At 48.1% G+C, this 19,144-nt stretch overlaps 9 protein-coding genes across 9 annotated transcripts; 5 read left to right on the top strand and 4 right to left on the bottom strand.

The window, feature by feature from the left end:
• Positions 1 to 170: 170 nt before the first annotated feature.
• Positions 171 to 1,214, bottom strand: N7529_003249 (uncharacterized protein; the record flags this gene model as incomplete). Its single annotated transcript, XM_057238776.1, has 3 exons — positions 171 to 506; positions 564 to 832; positions 890 to 1,214. 3 exons carry the CDS (start codon positions 1,212 to 1,214, stop codon positions 171 to 173), a joined length of 930 nt encoding a protein of 309 aa, XP_057101387.1.
• A 437-nt stretch (positions 1,215 to 1,651) lies between these two features.
• On the top strand, positions 1,652 to 1,966 carry N7529_003248 (TOB3 (member of AAA-ATPase family); the record flags this gene model as incomplete). Its single annotated transcript, XM_057238775.1, has 1 exon — positions 1,652 to 1,966. One exon carries the CDS (start codon positions 1,652 to 1,654, stop codon positions 1,964 to 1,966), a length of 315 nt encoding a protein of 104 aa, XP_057101386.1.
• A 435-nt stretch (positions 1,967 to 2,401) lies between these two features.
• Positions 2,402 to 3,682, bottom strand: N7529_003247 (VOC family protein; the record flags this gene model as incomplete). The annotated part of the gene is made up of 5 exons (XM_057238774.1): positions 2,402 to 2,881; positions 2,948 to 3,179; positions 3,241 to 3,388; positions 3,441 to 3,624; positions 3,680 to 3,682. The coding sequence occupies 5 exons, from the start codon at positions 3,680 to 3,682 to the stop codon at positions 2,402 to 2,404; spliced, it is 1,047 nt and encodes a 348-aa protein (XP_057101385.1).
• A 451-nt stretch (positions 3,683 to 4,133) lies between these two features.
• On the top strand, positions 4,134 to 6,293 carry N7529_003246 (putative monooxygenase; the record flags this gene model as incomplete). The annotated part of the gene is made up of 7 exons (XM_057238773.1): positions 4,134 to 4,359; positions 4,418 to 4,497; positions 4,553 to 4,839; positions 4,899 to 5,216; positions 5,263 to 5,405; positions 5,459 to 5,829; positions 5,895 to 6,293. The coding sequence occupies 7 exons, from the start codon at positions 4,134 to 4,136 to the stop codon at positions 6,291 to 6,293; spliced, it is 1,824 nt and encodes a 607-aa protein (XP_057101384.1).
• Positions 6,294 to 6,433: 140 nt separating this feature from the next.
• N7529_003245 (uncharacterized protein) lies at positions 6,434 to 9,061 on the bottom strand (the record flags this gene model as incomplete). Its single annotated transcript, XM_057238772.1, has 7 exons — positions 6,434 to 7,373; positions 7,428 to 7,538; positions 7,600 to 7,648; positions 7,699 to 7,786; positions 7,837 to 8,037; positions 8,086 to 8,861; positions 8,896 to 9,061. 7 exons carry the CDS (start codon positions 9,059 to 9,061, stop codon positions 6,434 to 6,436), a joined length of 2,331 nt encoding a protein of 776 aa, XP_057101383.1.
• Positions 9,062 to 9,705: 644 nt separating this feature from the next.
• N7529_003244 (fumarylacetoacetate hydrolase family protein) lies at positions 9,706 to 10,688 on the bottom strand (the record flags this gene model as incomplete). Its single annotated transcript, XM_057238771.1, has 3 exons — positions 9,706 to 10,010; positions 10,068 to 10,446; positions 10,500 to 10,688. The coding sequence occupies 3 exons, from the start codon at positions 10,686 to 10,688 to the stop codon at positions 9,706 to 9,708; spliced, it is 873 nt and encodes a 290-aa protein (XP_057101382.1).
• An 869-nt stretch (positions 10,689 to 11,557) lies between these two features.
• On the top strand, positions 11,558 to 13,059 carry N7529_003243 (acetylornithine deacetylase; the record flags this gene model as incomplete). The annotated part of the gene is made up of 3 exons (XM_057238770.1): positions 11,558 to 12,368; positions 12,424 to 12,824; positions 12,877 to 13,059. 3 exons carry the CDS (start codon positions 11,558 to 11,560, stop codon positions 13,057 to 13,059), a joined length of 1,395 nt encoding a protein of 464 aa, XP_057101381.1.
• A 1,262-nt stretch (positions 13,060 to 14,321) lies between these two features.
• On the top strand, positions 14,322 to 14,726 carry N7529_003242 (uncharacterized protein; the record flags this gene model as incomplete). Its single annotated transcript, XM_057238769.1, has 1 exon — positions 14,322 to 14,726. One exon carries the CDS (start codon positions 14,322 to 14,324, stop codon positions 14,724 to 14,726), a length of 405 nt encoding a protein of 134 aa, XP_057101380.1.
• A 30-nt stretch (positions 14,727 to 14,756) lies between these two features.
• Positions 14,757 to 15,542, top strand: N7529_003241 (retrotransposon gag protein; the record flags this gene model as incomplete). The annotated part of the gene is made up of 1 exon (XM_057238768.1): positions 14,757 to 15,542. One exon carries the CDS (start codon positions 14,757 to 14,759, stop codon positions 15,540 to 15,542), a length of 786 nt encoding a protein of 261 aa, XP_057101379.1.
• Between the last annotated feature and the right edge of the window lie 3,602 nt (positions 15,543 to 19,144).

Raw genomic sequence — 19,144 nt, 5'->3', positions numbered from 1 at the left:
CTGAGCCCCCAACATTAAGTTGAGCCCCAATCTGTGTGTATACTTATATATTACAGTGTTGCTCTGATGCTCAATTTTAATGAGATATCTAGATTGGTAGATTCCTTACCAAGCTCTTCCAAATACGACATAACAGCCTAAGCATCACTTATAATAACACCATACTGACGTCAAGGCCTATAGATAACACGGACATCAAGATCACCTGCGCTCACCTTATCTTCGGTGGGATGTCCTTGCCCGGCAAAACGCAGTCGAAGAAGCTCGATATCCTCGCCCGATAATACATCCACCGTTTCCCGGTTCTCCTGCTTGGCCTCTAGAAGAATTTGCAGATCCTTCCCATTCAAGGATATTTTGTAAGGTACTTCGCTCCTATTTCGCCATGCTTCATGCGGTAAGCCCTTGGAAATACTCTCTTCGTCTACATAGACGTAGTCTATGATATTGTAACCGTAGTAGGTCGTGTGACCCCGCAGGAAGTTATTGAAGCTTTCCTGCTCAAGCTGAATAGGATTCAGCGATTCCTCCTGGACATATGGATATCTGAGAATGCAACTTACCGATACGATGCGGAGCCTCAAATCGCGCTTTCCCAGAATTCTATCTTCGTCGCCACAGGCGCGAAACACATACTCCTTGTCAACTTGAATTCTGCCACCAAACGCAAGTTCATGGACAATGATCTTGTCGTGCCTGCCTTCATAAACGCGTTGTTCCACGTATATTTTGGGATCCATATGGTCTTCATCGTTCTTTGTGATAAACGCGGTCAGTCGAACGAACCGTTGACTATCATCTATTGTGCTGGAACCGAGGACTTTAGTCTCGTCTGTATCCCTATTAGCTCAAAATCACGCCTACGGCCACAATGAAATCGTATATGTACCAAGGAAAGAAATCTTTCTATATCGACATCCAGGGACTCCGTTACGCTCTGAATCTGTGCCCTGGCTGCTAGTGAAGATAGTCATGGGAAACGTCGGGTTCTGGCCACACGCCTTGACCATCTCATCCAGCGAGCCGCTGCGCATGGACTCGCCCATAATACAGTCCTGGGACTTTTTAGGCCTATGCTGAGCCCTGTTCCCGGTATATGGTGTGGAGTTCCTCTTGGCTACGCGGTCTCTGATCGCGGAAACCTTGCTGTGAAGCACCGGGTTGCCGTATTTGTCCAACTCATAGACTGTTGCTGGTTGTGGTGGAGATTTCATGGTATTTCACTTGAGCCCTGTTGTGGTCGCTTGCAGTCTTCTTGCAAGATGTAACGGGGATTGCGGGTAACAAAAGGGGGAAGGTTGAAAGGCCCCCTTTATCGGCTCCAAAATTAGCGCCGTACTTTTTTTAGGGGCGACTAATGCAGGTCGACTGCCACGATGAGCAAACCGCAATGGAAAATCGAACGATAAAAATAGCCTCGATCTCTCCCGAAATCTCGAAGGAAGAATTGCTCTCGATTTCGGTTGAACGCCACCTTGGCCGCCAGAGCACGATCAACGGGTTCCCCCGGCGAAGATTGCGAGACATCATCGCTGAGCCGCCGGATTAGTCCCCCGCTGGGCTCTGCTTGCTGGCCTCTGTTCATAGCCTAGATGAGTAAATCAATGAGTTTTCAATATTCGTCTCTGCTAGAATATGAATCGCAGAGAATATGGGCGCGGGTAAGATCCAGAACGCACCGGACGCGAAGAAGTGGGTTCTCGATACCACCAGCGAGACACAACTCAACGGGCAGGATATTCGCAATGCGCTGCAGACGGCTATCACGCTGGCGGAGTTCGAGAGCGAGGAAGATCCGGAATATAATGAGTCACTGGTGACGATTGTCACTAAAGCCCATTTCCAAAAGGTGCTAGAGATGTCTAATCGATTCCGTAAATATTTGACGAGTATTCGCAGTGAAGACGAGCAGAAGCGCGCTCAGGGGCGCGGGGATCGGAATGATTATGGGGCACGGGATTGCTAATGATATGGATAGGTTTTAGTCCTCACCAAAGCAATTGGTAGGCCACACTCAACATGGCCGCACATCTGTTTTCCGCACCCTATGGTCGTATGTGACTGTTCATACGATTAGAGGAAACATGGCAGATAATTAATCATTTGTATTCAATGTTAGTGATACTGATGTCAAGGATGTCGAATATAGACATTATAATAGTGGATTGCGAACGTAGTGAGCTAATATGAATGAATCTCGTAAAGTTAAAACACTGGCGTTGTCAGTTCTTTTAATTTATCTTGAAGCTATCGTATTGCCCATATACAACAGCCTTAAAAGGGAAAGCGGGGTTGAACTGGCATTGCCTCTATACTCGCAACAGATAGGAAGCCAAACAAAACACACATTTGACGATTGCTAGTTATTTCTTCAAAGTAACAGCATTACTCTACAAATCTATCACTGCAAGAACCAAGATGGTACTTCAGGCCCCCAGACAGCCAGAGACTCATCACCCGCGGGTCCATACCCTATCGGTGTTTGGTCATTCACCAAATCTCCATCAGCATAATGCTCAATCATGTTCCCTGTAGTATCCCACCAGTAGTCAAAGATCTGACTACCAAGAATATGCCGACCAACCCCCCAGACCGACTTATAATTCTTATTTGCAAGCCACTGGTGGCCCAGCTTCTGTGTGTCAAAATCGTGGACTTCGAATGAGCAGTGGTGTACGTGAGTTGTTGGGTTTGAGCTCATGAAGAATGAATGGTGGTCAACGTGCTTGTCACCGCGGTCGATATGGGCAAACAGCGCGACGTTCTTTTTGCTTCCTTCAACCTCGACGTAGAGAAAATCTGTGGGGACGATGTTGAAGTTCTTCGTGTAAAAGTCGACAAGGACTTCAAAATTTGTAGTGCAGACGCCGTAATGGCCGAGCTGGAAAACTTATTAGTTTCTTGAGTAACACAGAAAGAACAGAGTGACAGAAAAGAAATGGTTCACCTTATGAACTGCAGCAGGACCGGGTTGGAACCGCTGGAACCTACGGACTCTTGGCTTTTCAGTCTCATAGTTGATCTCGAGCTTCTCTGGATATGCGCCGGGGGTAGCTGGCGTTTGTCCCCAGAATAAGCTTATTCCAAATCCTTCGGGGTCTTCTAAAGTCACCATGTAGCCTCCACCCGGGGCATGATTGAGCTCCTGTATCTCGCCGGCGTTTGGTAGGTTTGTCGCCCTACAAAAGAATTAGCGTTGTACTAATCCTTTTTTTCTCTCCTCGTTTTCGCGCTACTCACCTCTGCAGGTCCTGGTAAGATTCAACCTGAAAGGCACCGCTGAGGAACTTCTTAGGACCTTTCTTCGCATAGTAAACGTAGGGGTCTATTCCATAGCCCCGATACCAAATTTCATTATCAGTCTTCTTTGCAATGATCATACCAAAGTCTGTAGTGATTTTAATAGGGATATTCAAGTCAAACAGGAATGAGTGGAATACCTTCGAGGAAGAGAGTGATCTCGTCTAGATTGGGGTGTTGGTAGCGCATATGCGCTAGCTTAACCAGACGGATCTGAGACTCCGTCTTGATTCCGCATCTCTCTCGCCATGCCTGCACGCCTTCAGACGCAGGTCCGATCGCAATGATATCTGCAATAGAGGCACCGTGGTTTGCTTGGATTGTCTAGTGCACTCACTGGGTTAGTGTCGAAATCCAAAAGTGATTAATCAAGACATACCATTTCGATAACTTGAGCCCAGTATGTCTGGCCTTGACTAGGGTTGGAAAACCTATAATTAACTTCAAAAGGACATTTTGTATTCTGTTTCTATATTTATCGTCATGGCTCTATTTGTCCCACAAGGTCCCTCAAAGGTCCCGCCCTAGACACCTCCGCATTCCCACACTCCATTTCCCCGTGGGACATTATTCGCCAGACTCCACAGGAATCAGCTTCATATGCGGGAATACGGATATACTCACAAATGTGAGCCAATGCACGGGGAACTCATGGACATAAAGCATTCCATAAACATCCCACAGTCAAGGGATAACTAAATGCATCAAATCCATACGCCCGACATTGATGGTCAACCTAGGCACCGAGTGCTTCTGACGCGACATTTGCCTACCAAGCTGAAACGTTTACTAATTTATATTTGAAAGCAACAACAGATAGCCTCCGCAGTAAAATGGCCAATGAAGAGTATGTGACTACTGATGTGGTCATCTGTGGCTGTGGCCCGACCGGGGCGATGTTGTCTGCGTATCTCGGGCAGATGTCCATTCCGCATCTTGTGATTGAGAAGGAGGCTGAAATCACTACGGATCCACGAGGAATTGCGCTAGACGAGGATGGTATTCGAATGCTTCAGGGTATTGGCATCTATGACCAGATTTACTCTGAAATTGGCACTTGTAAGGATAAATAGTCTGGGATGTTCTGTCTCTTCACCTTTGCTAAACGGGATGTTAGACATGCGAAAGTTCAAGTTCATTGGAGGAAAGGAAAAAGTCCTCGACAAGAAGCCCTTTTTAGAAATGGATTACGGAACGGTGCATATCGCTTTGACTTCGGTAAATGTCTTTCAGGCTAACATATGCCATGCAGACTGAGGGTGGAACTGGCCATGTTGGTTTCATATGTCACAAACAACCAATCCTCGAGAAATATCTCAGACTGGCAATGACCTCATCCAGCTTCTGTCAGCTCCAGACCAACTCCAGCATAGTTGATATTCGCGAAGAGGGGGATCATGTCTACTCTCGATACCGCGATGCGCAAGGGAAAACACACAATGTAAAATCTCGCTTCCTGGTTGGTGCTGATGGCAAAACTGGCTTTACCAGGAAGAATTTCCTGGAACCTTTGGGAATTCATATGGAACAGGCGCATCAGTAAGTCATGTTGTCTCTGTGATTTCATTCACTGCGTGTAAATACTGAGCGCGCTGTAGATCGTTCTACGACGAAACCTGGGTGGCACTGAACTGGGAAATATCACTCCCTACGGAGAAGACGCATCCCGAATTCCCCCTATGGCAACAGGGACACACTTCTCAGCAAGTGTATGACCTCTTTTTCCCAGAGAACTTCAGGTTTATTTGCAATCCGGAGCGCCCCGCTGTATGTGGTCGGTTTGGGCCACCATCCGACAGACTCTGGCGCTTTGAGTTTGTGGTTCTTCCTGGCGAGGATGGAGAGCAAATGTCCAATGCTGAGAACGTTGAGAAAGTCGTCTTTCCTTACATCACACACCCAGGGAGTCGATATGGGTAAGCATCCGAATAACAACACTAAAAACATACTAACCTTATACAGACTAATGCAAGACATCCAGTTCCCAGAAGACTGCATTCGTGTCCTTCGATCAAGACCGTTCCGCTTCTCCGCACGAATCTGTAATAAATGGTCACATGGCCGTGTAGTGCTTTGCGGCGATGCAGCACATGTATTCCCACCATGTAAGCATTTCTGAATTCTCTTCATGAATTGATATTGACCAAAGAATTATTAGTTGGTGGCCAAGGAATCGCCTCCGGCTTCCGTGATGCCGTTTCGCTAGCCTGGCGCCTCGTCCTACTCTGCCGACGCCAACCATCAAGCAAGCCAAGCAATCACGAAGAGGTGTTGTCGGGCTGGTATCTTGAGCGCAAGCAGCAGCTGGAGAGATCTCTCTCTTCAACGATCGAAAATGGCAAGTTCGTGACAGAAGGCAATCCTATAAAGATCTTTATGCGCGATTGGTATCTGTATTTCATGCACTTCGTTCCAAGTTGGAGGCATGCTCTCAGGCTTGGTCGCAGAAAGGAAGGCCTGGTGCAGTATAAATACTCGCCCGGATTACCCTTTGATCCGACGCTAAGGGGTGGTCTTTGTCTTCCGCAGGTTTATTGTAAACCTATTGGTGGGTCGGGGAAGGTGTTCTTCTCAGATGATGTTATTTTCGGAAGAAAAAAAAGAGTCTCTTCCAGTTGCTTGTCTACCTGAAAGATTTGGATGAGCTGGCTGCTGCTCGCGACGCCGTGTCTGATGTTGAGGATATCTCAAAGGGGGAGATTTATGGTGACGAGATTACATATCTCATCGAGGGGTTTGGACTCGACTCGAATAGCGCGGTCGTAAAGGACAAGTCTTCCATCTACTGTCTAGCTACTGGGGAAGAGTTCGCTGGGTCCTCATTGTGCCGTGGACGACCGGAGCCGGAGCAATACGATCCGTTCTATCTTTCGAAGGCACTGGCGGCGGCCAAGTTCGTGCTTGTTCGACCTGATCGATTTGTATATGCTGCTTGCAACGAGGTCTCCCAGCTTGAGAAAGTGATTTCTGAAGCGGTGGCATATCTGCGTTAGCGACCTCGTTTCCATGGAATCAATGGCAAGATTTAGAACCAACTGCACAATTAATGCTTCACCTAGTATGAAAGTCTGGATTGATACAGTCACATGCAGTGCACATAGCTTTGAAGTAGATTATCTTCTGAGTACGCCTGTTATCTAGCATATCTCTCATTGTCTTTGACGTCGGGAAGCAGCAAATTCAAAATTGAACCCAATAACTGTGAAATCCCCCAATGGCCAATCCTTGGCAAGATATCCACCAATCCGCAGAAAGTACTTGACTCCGGCGTGGTTGGGCGGAAGAGCTTGAACCCATTCGCTTCAAATAGCAGCGTCTCAGAATTAACGCCAATCTTCTGCAACTCTGGGAAAACCATGTTCCGACGCGGGGTCGCCGTATCTGATCCAAAACTAGTATAGCAAAACCAAACAAGAGTCGCGCGGAATATTATTCGAGGGATGTGCATCGGGGGCTCGGTGCTTATTTTCTCCTGCCCTAGCTCGCGTAGGATAAGTGCAGCGTGGAGAGCGCAGCGTTGGCCATCAACAGATGAGGCCCATGAGCGTACGTACGCTACGTGATCTTGAGCCTCATTGAATCCTTCTTTGCCGATTACTAGCTCTAGGCGGTTTGTGTTGGCGTATAATGAGATGAAGATCGAGTGCCATAGAACAAGTAGACAGTACGGATCGGGTGTCTGTCTTTTGTTTAATCTGATGTGCGACTCATAAAATTTCATCAACACAGCTTCAAGGGAATTGAGTTGGCTTGAGTCATGGGAACTTTTGGCTTCAATGGCCGATGCGGCAAGTCCTTCGAGTTCGACATAGGCTTGGAGGCCATTGTTCGGAGGGGTGGAAAGTGATAAAAGGTCATGGTTGGCTGTTGTCTCTGGGCAACGCAGGCAGAATTCATGCGCATTGGAGTCTGATAAGCGACTAGTGACCCTTCGGCTCCAGTCTTCAACTGTTGCAGCCCAGAGGTCGTCATCCGACAACAGTGGAAGCTTTTCGGATGAATGGCGCATATATGGATCTGTCAGAAACAGCTCTGAGATCTCGACATCATGAATACGTATTCCCGCAAGGAGTCTAGAGATGTAGGATAAGTAACTAGAATATAACATATTCCTTCATTCCACCTACCGGTTCTGTTCTTCTGCCTGAATCCACTTTTTCCAGGCCTTCGCTGGTGTGTGAGAAACTTCATTCAAGCTTATATCGCCACATCCTCTCTTCAACGTAGATATAGTTGCTCTACTAGCCCACTACCTAATCTATTAGCGGGGCTCAAAATGGCGAGTCGTGCCTGACCTACCGCAACCAGTGTTCCATGAAATGTCTGCGCAGTGAGCAGATCTTTCCGCCTCTGACCCTATTAGACACTGAACTATTCGGAGATACGTTTTACTCACACCTGATAGGAGCCCAAATGTCTGTCCAATGAGAGCCGCTTGGATCATGGCAATCGTTTCGGGTCTTTCTTTTGAGAAATATCTTTCCCACTATATGTAGTCAGTTAAAATTATCAGTGGATCTTATAACTGCAACGAACTGATGATAGTATTGCTTTGTTGAGAGTCTCGAAGATCTTTACTCCTTGCGATGCCGCATGCGAAGATCCCACAAACAGGCTTCCAATGGAGCAGATGGATAGCAATAATAATGAGCTTTTAGAAGATGGCCGGAATGTTGGAGCATGTACAATGGGGAATGAGGGGTGAAATTTGGTGAAGTACATATGAATGCAGAGATTCTAGTCAGTTTAGTCGAGAATAAGCCAAATTTAATGAAGTAAGCGTACCAGGAAATCCGTGGATGGAAGAGGCAGGACAGGTATATGCGGTTGAAGCTTCGCAGCCAGGCTAGCGCGGTATGCTTCATCCACTTGTGTCTGTTCTGGGCCTACCTCCGGGGTGATGTGGCCAGTCCGCGACGTCCCCACAAACGTGTACCAATGGATTTGGACCCTTGCCTCTCGAGAAGAAAGCATTTCCTCCACAAGCGGTCGTGAAGTCTGGCTTACTGGCTCGTGCTCGTGCTGGTACTGGCTAGCATTTTCCAAAGGAAACCAATTAGCAGTCGAGGTCAAGATCTCCGAATTGAGAGCTGTGAGGTCAAAATCGTCGTCTGCAAACCATGCGGGTATTTGGGTACTCGAGTTGCTAAAAACCCACGACTCATCTTGACCGGAATCATGCAGAGATGAATTAAGTCGCCCTATATGAGGCTGCAAATTTGGGGTCGGTAACCCAGCTACTTCTCCATGCCTCTCCTGGGTCAACTCTTCGATATTTGCTCGGAGCGCGGTCGGATGTTGCGACAGATTAACAGGTGAACAGGATACTGGTTGGATATTTGAGACATTTCGATACCTCACTTCCATCGGAGAACGTCCATCTGGAGGTGGTGGGGATTCATGAACGCCCATTGAATAGTTGTGGTTGGATGGAAATACTTCCTGATTGTGGGGATCAAGTGGCAGGTGTATGGCATCACTTTCTGTGCTGTGGGCCGCACCAGTTGGAGGGATACTAGATGATCGATGGCATCGCAAATGCCGTAGAAGAGAATCACTAACTTCTGGTCAGTAATGGACTGACTATAGATAAACGCAATGGCACACACTGGCGACTAAAGGCTTTTCTACAGATGGTACAGATGAAGGGTTTTTCCCTGGTGTGGGTTCTGACATGGCGTGTAAAATGCTCATCTTTAGTGAAAGATTTGAAGCACCAGGAACATGTGCGTTCGCGATGAGTCCGGAGACGTTTGGTCATGATGTGGTAACCGCTCGAGGGATGAAGTAGAGAAGTGGCGGGACGGGGCAGTCTAGGGCTAGTGAGTCGCCAAGGGCAGGGGGAAGCGGTAACCCATATACGCCGAGGCGGCTCCGTCGGATGATCCAAGTTTCCTAATCTAGAAGTTTATCCCGCGATTTACGTCTTTTATGTTATTTACTTGATAACCATTATGATAATAGCCAGTTTATTAATATATCATGCGGCCTATTACCTGATAATGTTAATCGTGGTAGGTTATTTAGCATGACCAATGCATTATATATTGACAGTGAATTTGCTGCACCCAAGCGAGCGTCGCAGTCAGAACCCCGTGCTACCTAGCACCATCAACTTGTCTAGCTTTCAATTTTATACCGGATTTTGTAGCCTCAAGAGTTTGATTTGATCTTCTCCAGCTCCATTTAGCAGAGATGCTAACGAGGATTCCAAGAATGGTACGCACACTTTTCAACGGTCCCACAAAATCGGTCCCACATGCTATGCATGGTCGGTCCCACTAGTTTTATAGTTACGTTGCTACATATGTAGTTGACAGTCTGTTGCTTAATTTTCGAAGCGGATAAAGAGTTAATTCTTCAAAATGATCTATATAAAACTAAAAATATACATACATTGCATTTTTAGCGACTGTCATAACGAACTTTGTTGACAAGAGTTCCAATTTGATCGATCTTGACTGAGATCTCATCGCCATCTTGGAGAACAACTCTTGGCTCCCGGAAATACCCAATGCCAGCAGGAGTTCCAGTCAAGAACAGTGTTCCTGCTTCGAGCGTGGTACCTTGCGAAAGGTATGAGATTTGCTTCTTGATATTGAAAATCATGTCTTTGGTTTTCCCATCTTGAACAGTTCTGCCGTTGTGACTAGCTTTGATTGAAAGAGTTTGTGGGTCTTTGATTGCGGAGGATGCCACGAGGACAGGTCCTATGATCGGCCCTAGTTAGCGACGATAATTGGGACATAGTTGATAAATCTCCCTACCGATAGGACAGCTTCCATCAAGACCTTTCGAGAAAGACCACTGCGCCGTGATCATTTGCAAAGTACGAGCAGAGACATCATTGGAGGCAGTATATCCCAAAACATAGTCCAGAGCCTCCTCTTCGGGAATGTCTCTACCCGTTTTTCCAATCACCAGACATAGCTCAGCTTCATAGTCACTGCTGCCATCCTGCGCACACTTCGGGATATTGATAGTAGCAGGGTAAGGACCTGCGAGAGCAGTGCGTGGCTTGGTAAAGAGAATCGGAGCTTTGGGGAGAGGCAAGTTGGCTTCTTGTGCATGATCCATATAGTTGAGGCCTAGGCAGCGGATATAACTACATTGCTGCTTTGTCACCGGCGCAAGGAGCTGTAGTGGCTGTATATCAATATTCGTCCCTGTTTAAGAAAGGCTGAAGACAAAAAGCTGACCTGTTTCACATGCAGAATCTCCTCTGTAACTTTTCCATCAAAGATCGTACCCTCGATAACCTTGACCGCGATCTCCACCCCATCGATGCTATCGAGTCCCACATCCCGGGTTGTATCGACCAATTGGCCGAGATGAACCTGGCTGTCCTCGACAGCGATGAAACGAACAAGGTGTGTCCAGGAAGGCATTTTGATGGTATGGAAGCAGAATCAATGAAGTCTTTGGACAGACAAGAACAGAAAAACGGTGGTTGAAATAGGTTCAGAGGACATATATTTCAGATATAGGGCATCGTTCTGGGGTATGTGGGACGTGAGACGTGGGGATGCGGGACATGGCGTATGTGGTGATAGTATATGGGATCTTTGGTATACAACGTATGCATTCTTTCTGTTCGTCCCACATTTCTACCGTAAATCCGAGAAACATATGATTTAACATCTGGGACTGAAGATGCGGTTTTGTAGCCTCGGTGGAGTTTCCGATAGATTTCTGTATGGGCAGCGGGGCAACTCTCCAAGTCCATTAAAAGTAATTGTTATAGGGAGTAACGAAGTTAAAGTATTTCAAGTCGTTCTATACCAGCCCAAGAAAGAGTACAAGAATTACCCCAACTTTTTGTGGAATATTGCGGACACTCTCATATTCGGAGGCGAGGCTATCCTCTGTGATTTCAAAGTGCATCTGAACCAGATTTCGTCTCAAAATAAATTGGACCCCCACAGTGAACGACCTTCGCAATGGTGAGGTTTACTCTTAAAAGCTGATATTATTGTGTTTGGTGCTATGCTGTAGTCTGGGTGTTTAGTTAGTGCTGAGGGGTCAATGATGCCTGAATATTCTATTGCTGCCTGAATCATCAGATCCACTTTTGCTGCCCGCACTGTAGCTAACGTGTTTTGGAAAGTCCATCCGAAGATGAACTAGATAAGCTTGCATTTTGTGTCGGGATTAATGTTGAAAGTCGACAAGACATGTCCATTCGGCATTTCCAAATTGTGCAGGTTCTTTAATAACCATCTTTGGAAAAATTTCGATTTGCGAAGAAGACATCAAAATGCCTAAGATTTCTTCGGAGATAGCTGCGTCCATTGCCGAGTCAGTCGCCAAGGGATTCGATGACCAGCTTGCTTATACTCAACTGCTGATCAGGACTGGCGGCCAGCGCGGTCAAGAATTCGAAGTTCAGTCCTTGGTGTATGACCAATTCTCGGAGCGCGGATATAATCCCGTGAAGCTCGAAATGGACGAGAAACTCCTGTCGCAGCATGAAGGAGCAGGCCGGTTTAGTGCCGAGCACTCTAAGGCACCAATCGTTGTTGGAGTACATGAACCCAAATTCCAGGCTAAGGATGGCAAGAGTCTTATTCTCAACGCGCACATCGATGTGGTTCCAACAGGACCCATTGATCTCTGGACTCGCGATCCCTATAGTGGTGATATCGAAGGCGATCGGCTTTATGGCCGAGGAGGCGCTGATATGAGAGCTGGAAGTGCAGCGAATCTTTTCGCGTTGGATGCCCTTCGCCGAATTGGAATGCAGCCCGCCTCTAAAGTAATCTTAGAGTCGGTTGTTGAGGAGGAATCAACTGGAAATGGAACGCTTTTGACCCATTTGAAAGGATACCGGGCGGATGCAGTGATCATTCCAGAGCCTATGGACGAGAAGCTCGTACGTGCAAACACAGGTGTCCTGTGGTTTCAGATTGAGGTCAAGGGAATTCCAGTTCATGTAAGGGATATGTCCACCGGTACGAATGCCATCGATGCATGTTGGAGGGTAGTAGGAGGATTGAGAGAACTGGAAAAGGAGTGGAATGAGAACAAAGTTGGCAGACTGCATTTTGAAAACGAGAACCACCCATTGAGTATGATTGAAACTGTTTCTCGGCGTTGTCCCCATCTAATCTGAATCACCTGCAGACCTGAATGTTGCCAAGGTCAATGCTGGCGACTGGGCTTCATCAGTACCGGCCTGGTGTCGCATTGACTTCCGTATAGCTATATTCCCTGGCGTCAGTGCAAAGGCAGCCGCGGAAGAAATCGAAGCCAAGGTCAAGAAAGTTGCATGCAACGATGCTTTCCTCAGCAAAAATGCACCTACGGTGACATGGAACGGATTCTTCTCGGAAGGATATGTCCTTGAACCCAATAGCGAGGCAGAAAAAACTCTTCAATGGGCCCACCAACAAGCCACAGGGGATGAACTTCAATCGTTTACGACTGCCGCATATCTTGATACCCGCATCCATTCCCTTTACGACAAAATCCCGGCTTTATGCTACGGTCCGATCAGCAGTAACATCCACGGCTTTGACGAGTGGGTAAGCATTAGCAGCTTGAAGAGGATTACGACTGCTATTGCGTTGTATATAGCTGAGTGGTGCGGGGTGGAGTCGATTGAATGAACAGGCTCCTTTGCCTGTGTTCGTTCAAAGGATCATGTTGCTGAGCCACCGTGAGAATGGTATCCCTTATTTCTCGTTGCGGAAGTACCGCCTGGTAGAGGCCATTGGCAAAAATTTTAGTGCTGGATTTGAAATCAATGCTACGTCGTAGTATGTTTAAGTTTAACTCTTTGGTTCCGTGGTGGTTTGGGTCCGTTCCATGGGTTCGTTTCCATCGCACCGTCCACCTCTTTTTGCCCAGCCTTCCAGTAAGGCGAATGATCTTCGGTCTTGATTTCCTTGTGGAGTGCGCGATCTTGATCCTTTGTGAACTCGTTCGTCATGAAAAACAAGCTCCACGGGAGGGATGTTTTGGCAATCACTTCACTCTCGAATGACCTTAAAATTGTCTCGTGACCTAGAAAATCTGCTGTGCTCGGGACAAACAGACCGTGGTCTGGATCATAAAGTTCCAGTCCATGGCCTGAGCAGATTAGTGCGATGGACATCGTCCATGCGTTGAGGAACACTCGGGAAACTTCAAAGCTATTTATGACATCACAGAGATACATTCTCAACGCTAGCCATATCCGAGCGCCTAGCGAGAACCCGAACCTGTTCGATTGAAGCAGGTGATGGCTTGTGTTCCAGGTCTGAATTTGAAATTTCCAGGCCGGTGGGTGAAGATGCTGAATGAGCCTAGTTTCATCATCTGTGCTCAATTTTGCTAGCAGGCTAGCAAGATGGTTTTGTGAAGGGCTACAGCTGAATTGATTCAATTAGGCGGTGCCTGCATGCTGTTTATCTAAATCTTAGAGAACCGTGAACAAGGGAGCGGTCAACTGCTGTATAGTGTTCCCTAGGGCGGTCAGGCTACCCGTTCGGCAGTATCGGGTGCGGTGTCTGCACGGGCAAAGCCCGAGCCTCAACGTGGCCCTGGCCCGTTACAGGTTTCGGTGTTTTGACTCCCGTCATCGTGGGTGGGCAGCACGCGGTGTGGTTGGGTTGTCTCTTGGTTGTTCAGGTTGGATCAACTTGATGATTATGAGGGAGTCAAACTCTTCACTGGATTCGCACCATTGAATAGATCTAAGCCGTGCCTTTGTTTGTTAATCAACAAGCTATCTCAGGCAGCAGTAAGATAAGTAGCATTTCAGCGCCTTCGCGGACCATGTAACGGGCCAGGGCCACGTTGAGGCTCGGGCTTTGCCCGTGCAGACACCGCACCCGATACTGCCGAACGGGTAGCCTGACCGCCCTAGGGAACACTATACAGCAGTTGACCGCTCCTTTGTTTACGGTTCTCTAAGATTTAGATAAACAGCATGCAGGCACCGCCTAATTGAATCAATTCAGCTGTAGCCCTTCACATATCTAAATCTTCCTCTTCCCCACAGAGTATCAGCGAAACAATAGCGGCTCGACATCGGAACGATGGCGAACGAGCGAGCAAACCCCACGAGTGGAGCTCACGAGGCTCACCCACCAAATGACCCCATGGCCCGACTAGAAGCTATGATGGCAGCGATGGTGGCAAGCGTCGACCAACGTTTCCACCAGATAGAAGAGGCGATGCAAAGTCAGAACCGCACGCCTAGCGAATCGATGCCGGATCATGTGCGATCCGAACCTGAAGCGACCAACATTGCCGGTCCTTCCGTCGAACAAGTGAGAGAAGATCGCGATGACAGCGAGAGGATTATAACCTCTCGCCCGAGAGCGATGCTGCCGAATCCAGCGATGTTTTCGGGATCAGTTAGCGATTGGCCTTCCTGGAGAATCCTGATCGAGAATAAATTGAGAGTAGATGGAATGTGCCTCGGTTCCCCCGCGGACTAATGCGCATATATCTACTCTCGCCTGGAAAAGATGGCGTTGAAGAACACCACCACCTTTATGAGAGAGAGACGTGAGAACGGAACCCCCGAAGATTTGCTATCGTATCTGGAGCGAATCTATGGCGATCCGAACGTCAAAGCGAGAGCCGTACAGCGTTTATATGCGCTAAAGCAGAAACCGAACCAATCATTTGAAAGATTCTTACCGAGTTTTGAGAGAGAACTAGCCGATGCGGGTGCCCTCCAATGGCCCGATGATTCCAAAAAGCATACGCTAGTTATGGCACTGAATAAAGAGACGCATTCAGCCCTAGTGAACCGAGGTGTGCCGAGCACCTTTAACGAAATGGTGTATCTTCTACACCGAATCAGCGCCGACTTGTCAGGGTTCCAGGCGATGTGGAACCGACCAAAACGTGCGACAGCAGCTACTGCCCAGATCGAAGAAACTTACGATCCAATGGACTGGCAACCCACGTCAGTGAAGGTGAACCGATTCGCCACCGATTTAGACCCGAATCGGGATCGAGACCTCATTGGCAAACGTGCGAAATGGGTAAGCGAAGAGGAGAGAGACAGACGTCGTGAAGAAGGACTTTGTATACGTTGTGGGCGACCGAAATGCCGTATCGCATCATGCCCCCTGAAACCTACAAGACGTCCCGAGGACCGGAGGCACACCAACAAACTTGAGAGAAAGCCCCGAAACGAGACCGTTTCGAGCAAGAAGCGCGAGGAAGTTGCCGCTGTCGCAGAGTCATCCAGCGAGACCGAATCCACTACGGTTGTCGAATCATCTGGATTGGAAAAAGAGTAGCTCTTGTTCTTAGTCGCGAACAAGAGCTCGAAGGAGTCAAGAAGTTAGAGAAGAGCATCGAACCACTGTTCTATATCGACGCGTGCCTGAATGGCGAACGATTCGTTAAGGGTCTCGTCGATAGCGGGTGCGATAGCTACGCTATAATTAATGAAAAACTCTCTCTCTCTCTTGAACTCCCGCGCATCAAACTTCCTAAGCCCCTAAGATTAGACGGCGTGCTAGCGAAACAGGGTCGAATCACACACGTTACCTGCTTCGACCTCGACATACATGGCCATAAGTAGAAAGGCGTATTTGCGTACGTGATCCCGGGACAAGTCGACGATCTTATTCTAGGGAAACCCTGGGAAACGGATATAAAAAGGAAGAGCTTAGCGAATAGAGGGTATATCGATATATTCTCGAAGGAAGGAGCCAGAACGCGGTGTTGGAACCGTAGAGATATATCTATCGGTCCCTAGAAGGTTAAACGTTTACAAGTGCAGAAAGCAAGTGCACAGGAATGCGGACGGATTTTCGAAAACGCATCGACCGACCATCGGCTACGAATCGGCCGAGTTTCGATGGCGGATATTGAGAAGGCACTACGACCAAAAGAACTAGTGGACCTAAAGACGAAATTGCCCAAACATTACTGGCCTTGGTTAGACGTGTTTAGCCAACGATTAGCAGACGAACTGTCCCCGAATCGCCCTGGAACCGACCACCGGATCCAGCTGAAAACCGACGACAATGGAAATGAAGCTCCGCCCCTATACGGACCACTATACGGAATGAACCGAGAAGAACTACTAGTATTACGCAAAACGCTTACTGACTTGCTGGACAAGAACTTTATCCGCGTAAGCCGATCACCAGCCGCTTCGCTAGTGCTTCTGGTACGAAAGCTAGGAGGCGGCATTCGATTCTGTATCGACTACCGAGGCCTAAACGAACTGACGGTTAAAGACCGATACCTATTACCACTGATTCGTGAGACGCTACGGAATATGTCGAGGGCACGGTGGTTCACGAAGCTAGACGTGATAGCTGCGTTCCACAAGATTCGGGTATAACCAGGCGATGAATATAAGACCGCGTTTCGTACGCGATACGGCCTGTACGAGTGGAACGTTATGCCATTCGGCCTAACAGGCGCCCCAGCCACCTTTCAACGACATATCAATCATGTGCTGCGAGAGTACCTAGACGACTTTGTCTTAGCGTATGTAGATGATATTATCATCTACTCTAACGGTTCGATAGCGGATCACCGCCGAAAGGTGAACGAAGTCTTATCGAAACTACAAGAGGCTGGGCTCTAATGCGATATCAAGAAGTCAGAATTCGAACAACACGCTGTAAAATACCTGGGTTATATTGTGAAAGCAGGCGAGGGTCTATGTGTCGACCCTGAGAAGGTCGAAGCGATTAAGTCATGGAAGGCGCCTAAGACTGTGAAAGATATCCGAAGCTTTCTAGGATTCGCCAACTTCTACCGACCGTTTATACCCCGATTCGCGGAGCTTGCTACGCCGCTTACGAGGTTAACCAAGAAAGACGAAGCTTTCAAATGGGACGACAACTGCAGACGGAGTTTCGAAGAACTAAAGAATCTCTTCGTTTCGGCACCGATTCTAGTGCATTTCGAAGAGGAACGAGAAACAATAGTCGAAACGGATGTATCCGGCTGGGCTACAGGCGCAGTATTATCTCAAGTGCAGGATGATGGCGTCGTAGCACCTTGTGCATACCTCTCACAGAAGCTATCCCCGGCAGAGGTAAACTACGAAATCCACGATAAGGAACTCCTAGCTATTATACGAGCCCTAAAGGAATGGCGCCCAGAGCTAAAGATGGTCCCACGATTCGCTATCGTAACGGACCATAAGAACCTACGATACTTCTATAAGTTAAGGCAGCTATCCGAACGGCAGATGCGATGGTCAGATGTACTAGCGGAGTTCGACTTCGACCTACAATATCGGCCAGGGAAACAAGCAGTGAGACCAGACGCATTGTCGCGAAGAGAACAAGATATGCCGCAGGACGCTAACGACGAGCGCGTTTCACATAGGTTTCGGGCCCTATTCGCCGACGTTACGGTCCGGACTGGTAGACCACAGAGAGAGCCTAAAGAAGATAAAGAGGAAATAGACTTCGAAGCGCCCGTACGAATGTTCGAGGACCTAGAGATGCAACAATTATAGGAAACTGCCCGAAAGACTGACGCAACCTATCGAGCCTTCTCTACCGCGATATTGAAAGAACATCGCCGAATACCAGCCAATACAGACACGAAAGTGAGCCTAGCAGAATGCGAGCTAGACGAGCGTCGACTACTACGGTTTCGTGGTCGTTTATGGGTTCCTAACTCTGAGCCTCTAAGAACAAGAATCCTCCAGCAAGTGCACGATTCTTATTTGAGCGGCCACCCAGGACGAGACGCTACCTATTCGATACTGTCTCGACAATGGTTCTGGCCCGGAGCAGCAGCGGATGTACGACAATTTCTACGGAACTGTGGCGTTTGCGGAAGAAGCACAATCTAGAGGGAGACAAAACACGGCCTATTGAAACCCCTGCCGATTCCCCAGCGCATCTGGGCAGAGATATCAATGGATTTTATTACCGGTTTCCCAGCTGCAGGAGAGAGAAAAGCGACCAACTGCCTAGTCGTTACCGATAGGCTAACGAAAAGCGTGATACTCATCGGTATGGACTTAATCACCGCTGACGCGTTAGCTGAGGCCTTTTTAGTGCATATCTATATACACCACGGTTTACCAACTGCTATCACAAGCGATAGGGGAACCCAATTTGTGAGCGACTTCTGGAAAAGGGTGTGCGAAAGGCTACAGATTCGCCGCCGATTATCTACCGCCTTCCACCCGCAGTCAGATGGCTCAACTGAGAGAGCGAATCAAGAGGTTGAAAAGATCCTACGAGCATTTACTTGCTACACACAAGAGGATTGGATAAAGCTGCTACCAATAGCAGCAGTAGCGATCAATAATCGGAAGGCAGCGTCAACTGGAATATCTCCATTCTTCTTTACACATGGATACCATATCGATCCGATACAGACAGGGAGTGAAGAAATCCAAGAGGGATTATCGGGACCCGGGGAGGCAGGCGAAGCGCTAGCGAATCGACTCCGATCCGCTACCGAGTGGGCACAAGCGTCGATAGCGTTTGCACAAAATCAGCAGCAGCTTCAAGCGAACAGAACCCGCCAAGCTGCACCAGTGTATAAAACAGGCGACAAAGTATGGTTAAACCTACGGAACGTGAGATCGACACGGCCGTACAAGAAGCTAGACTGGCTTCATGCCCGCTACACAGTGCTAGAAGTGCCATCCTCCCATACAGTGCGGTTGGGCGTTCCGACCGGAATTCACCCAGTTTTCCACGTCGACCTAATTCGGCCCGCAGCCGATGACCCGCTTCCCTCGCAAATCGTGGACGATTCGCAGCCACCACCCCTGGAGATCGATGGGGAACTGGAATACGATGTGGAAGAAATCCTAGCGGCCCGTACTAAGAGAGTGGGTCGAGGCTCTAGGAGAGAGGTGCTAGTTCGGTGGACTGGCTACTCGCAATGCACATGGGAACCACTA

The sequence above is a fragment of the Penicillium soppii genome (genome assembly GCF_028829465.1).
Source record: "Penicillium soppii strain IBT 18220 chromosome Unknown utg000003l, whole genome shotgun sequence".
Classification (NCBI taxonomy): domain Eukaryota; kingdom Fungi; phylum Ascomycota; class Eurotiomycetes; order Eurotiales; family Aspergillaceae; genus Penicillium; species Penicillium soppii.
This window is presented reverse-complemented; position numbering and strand designations above follow the sequence as displayed.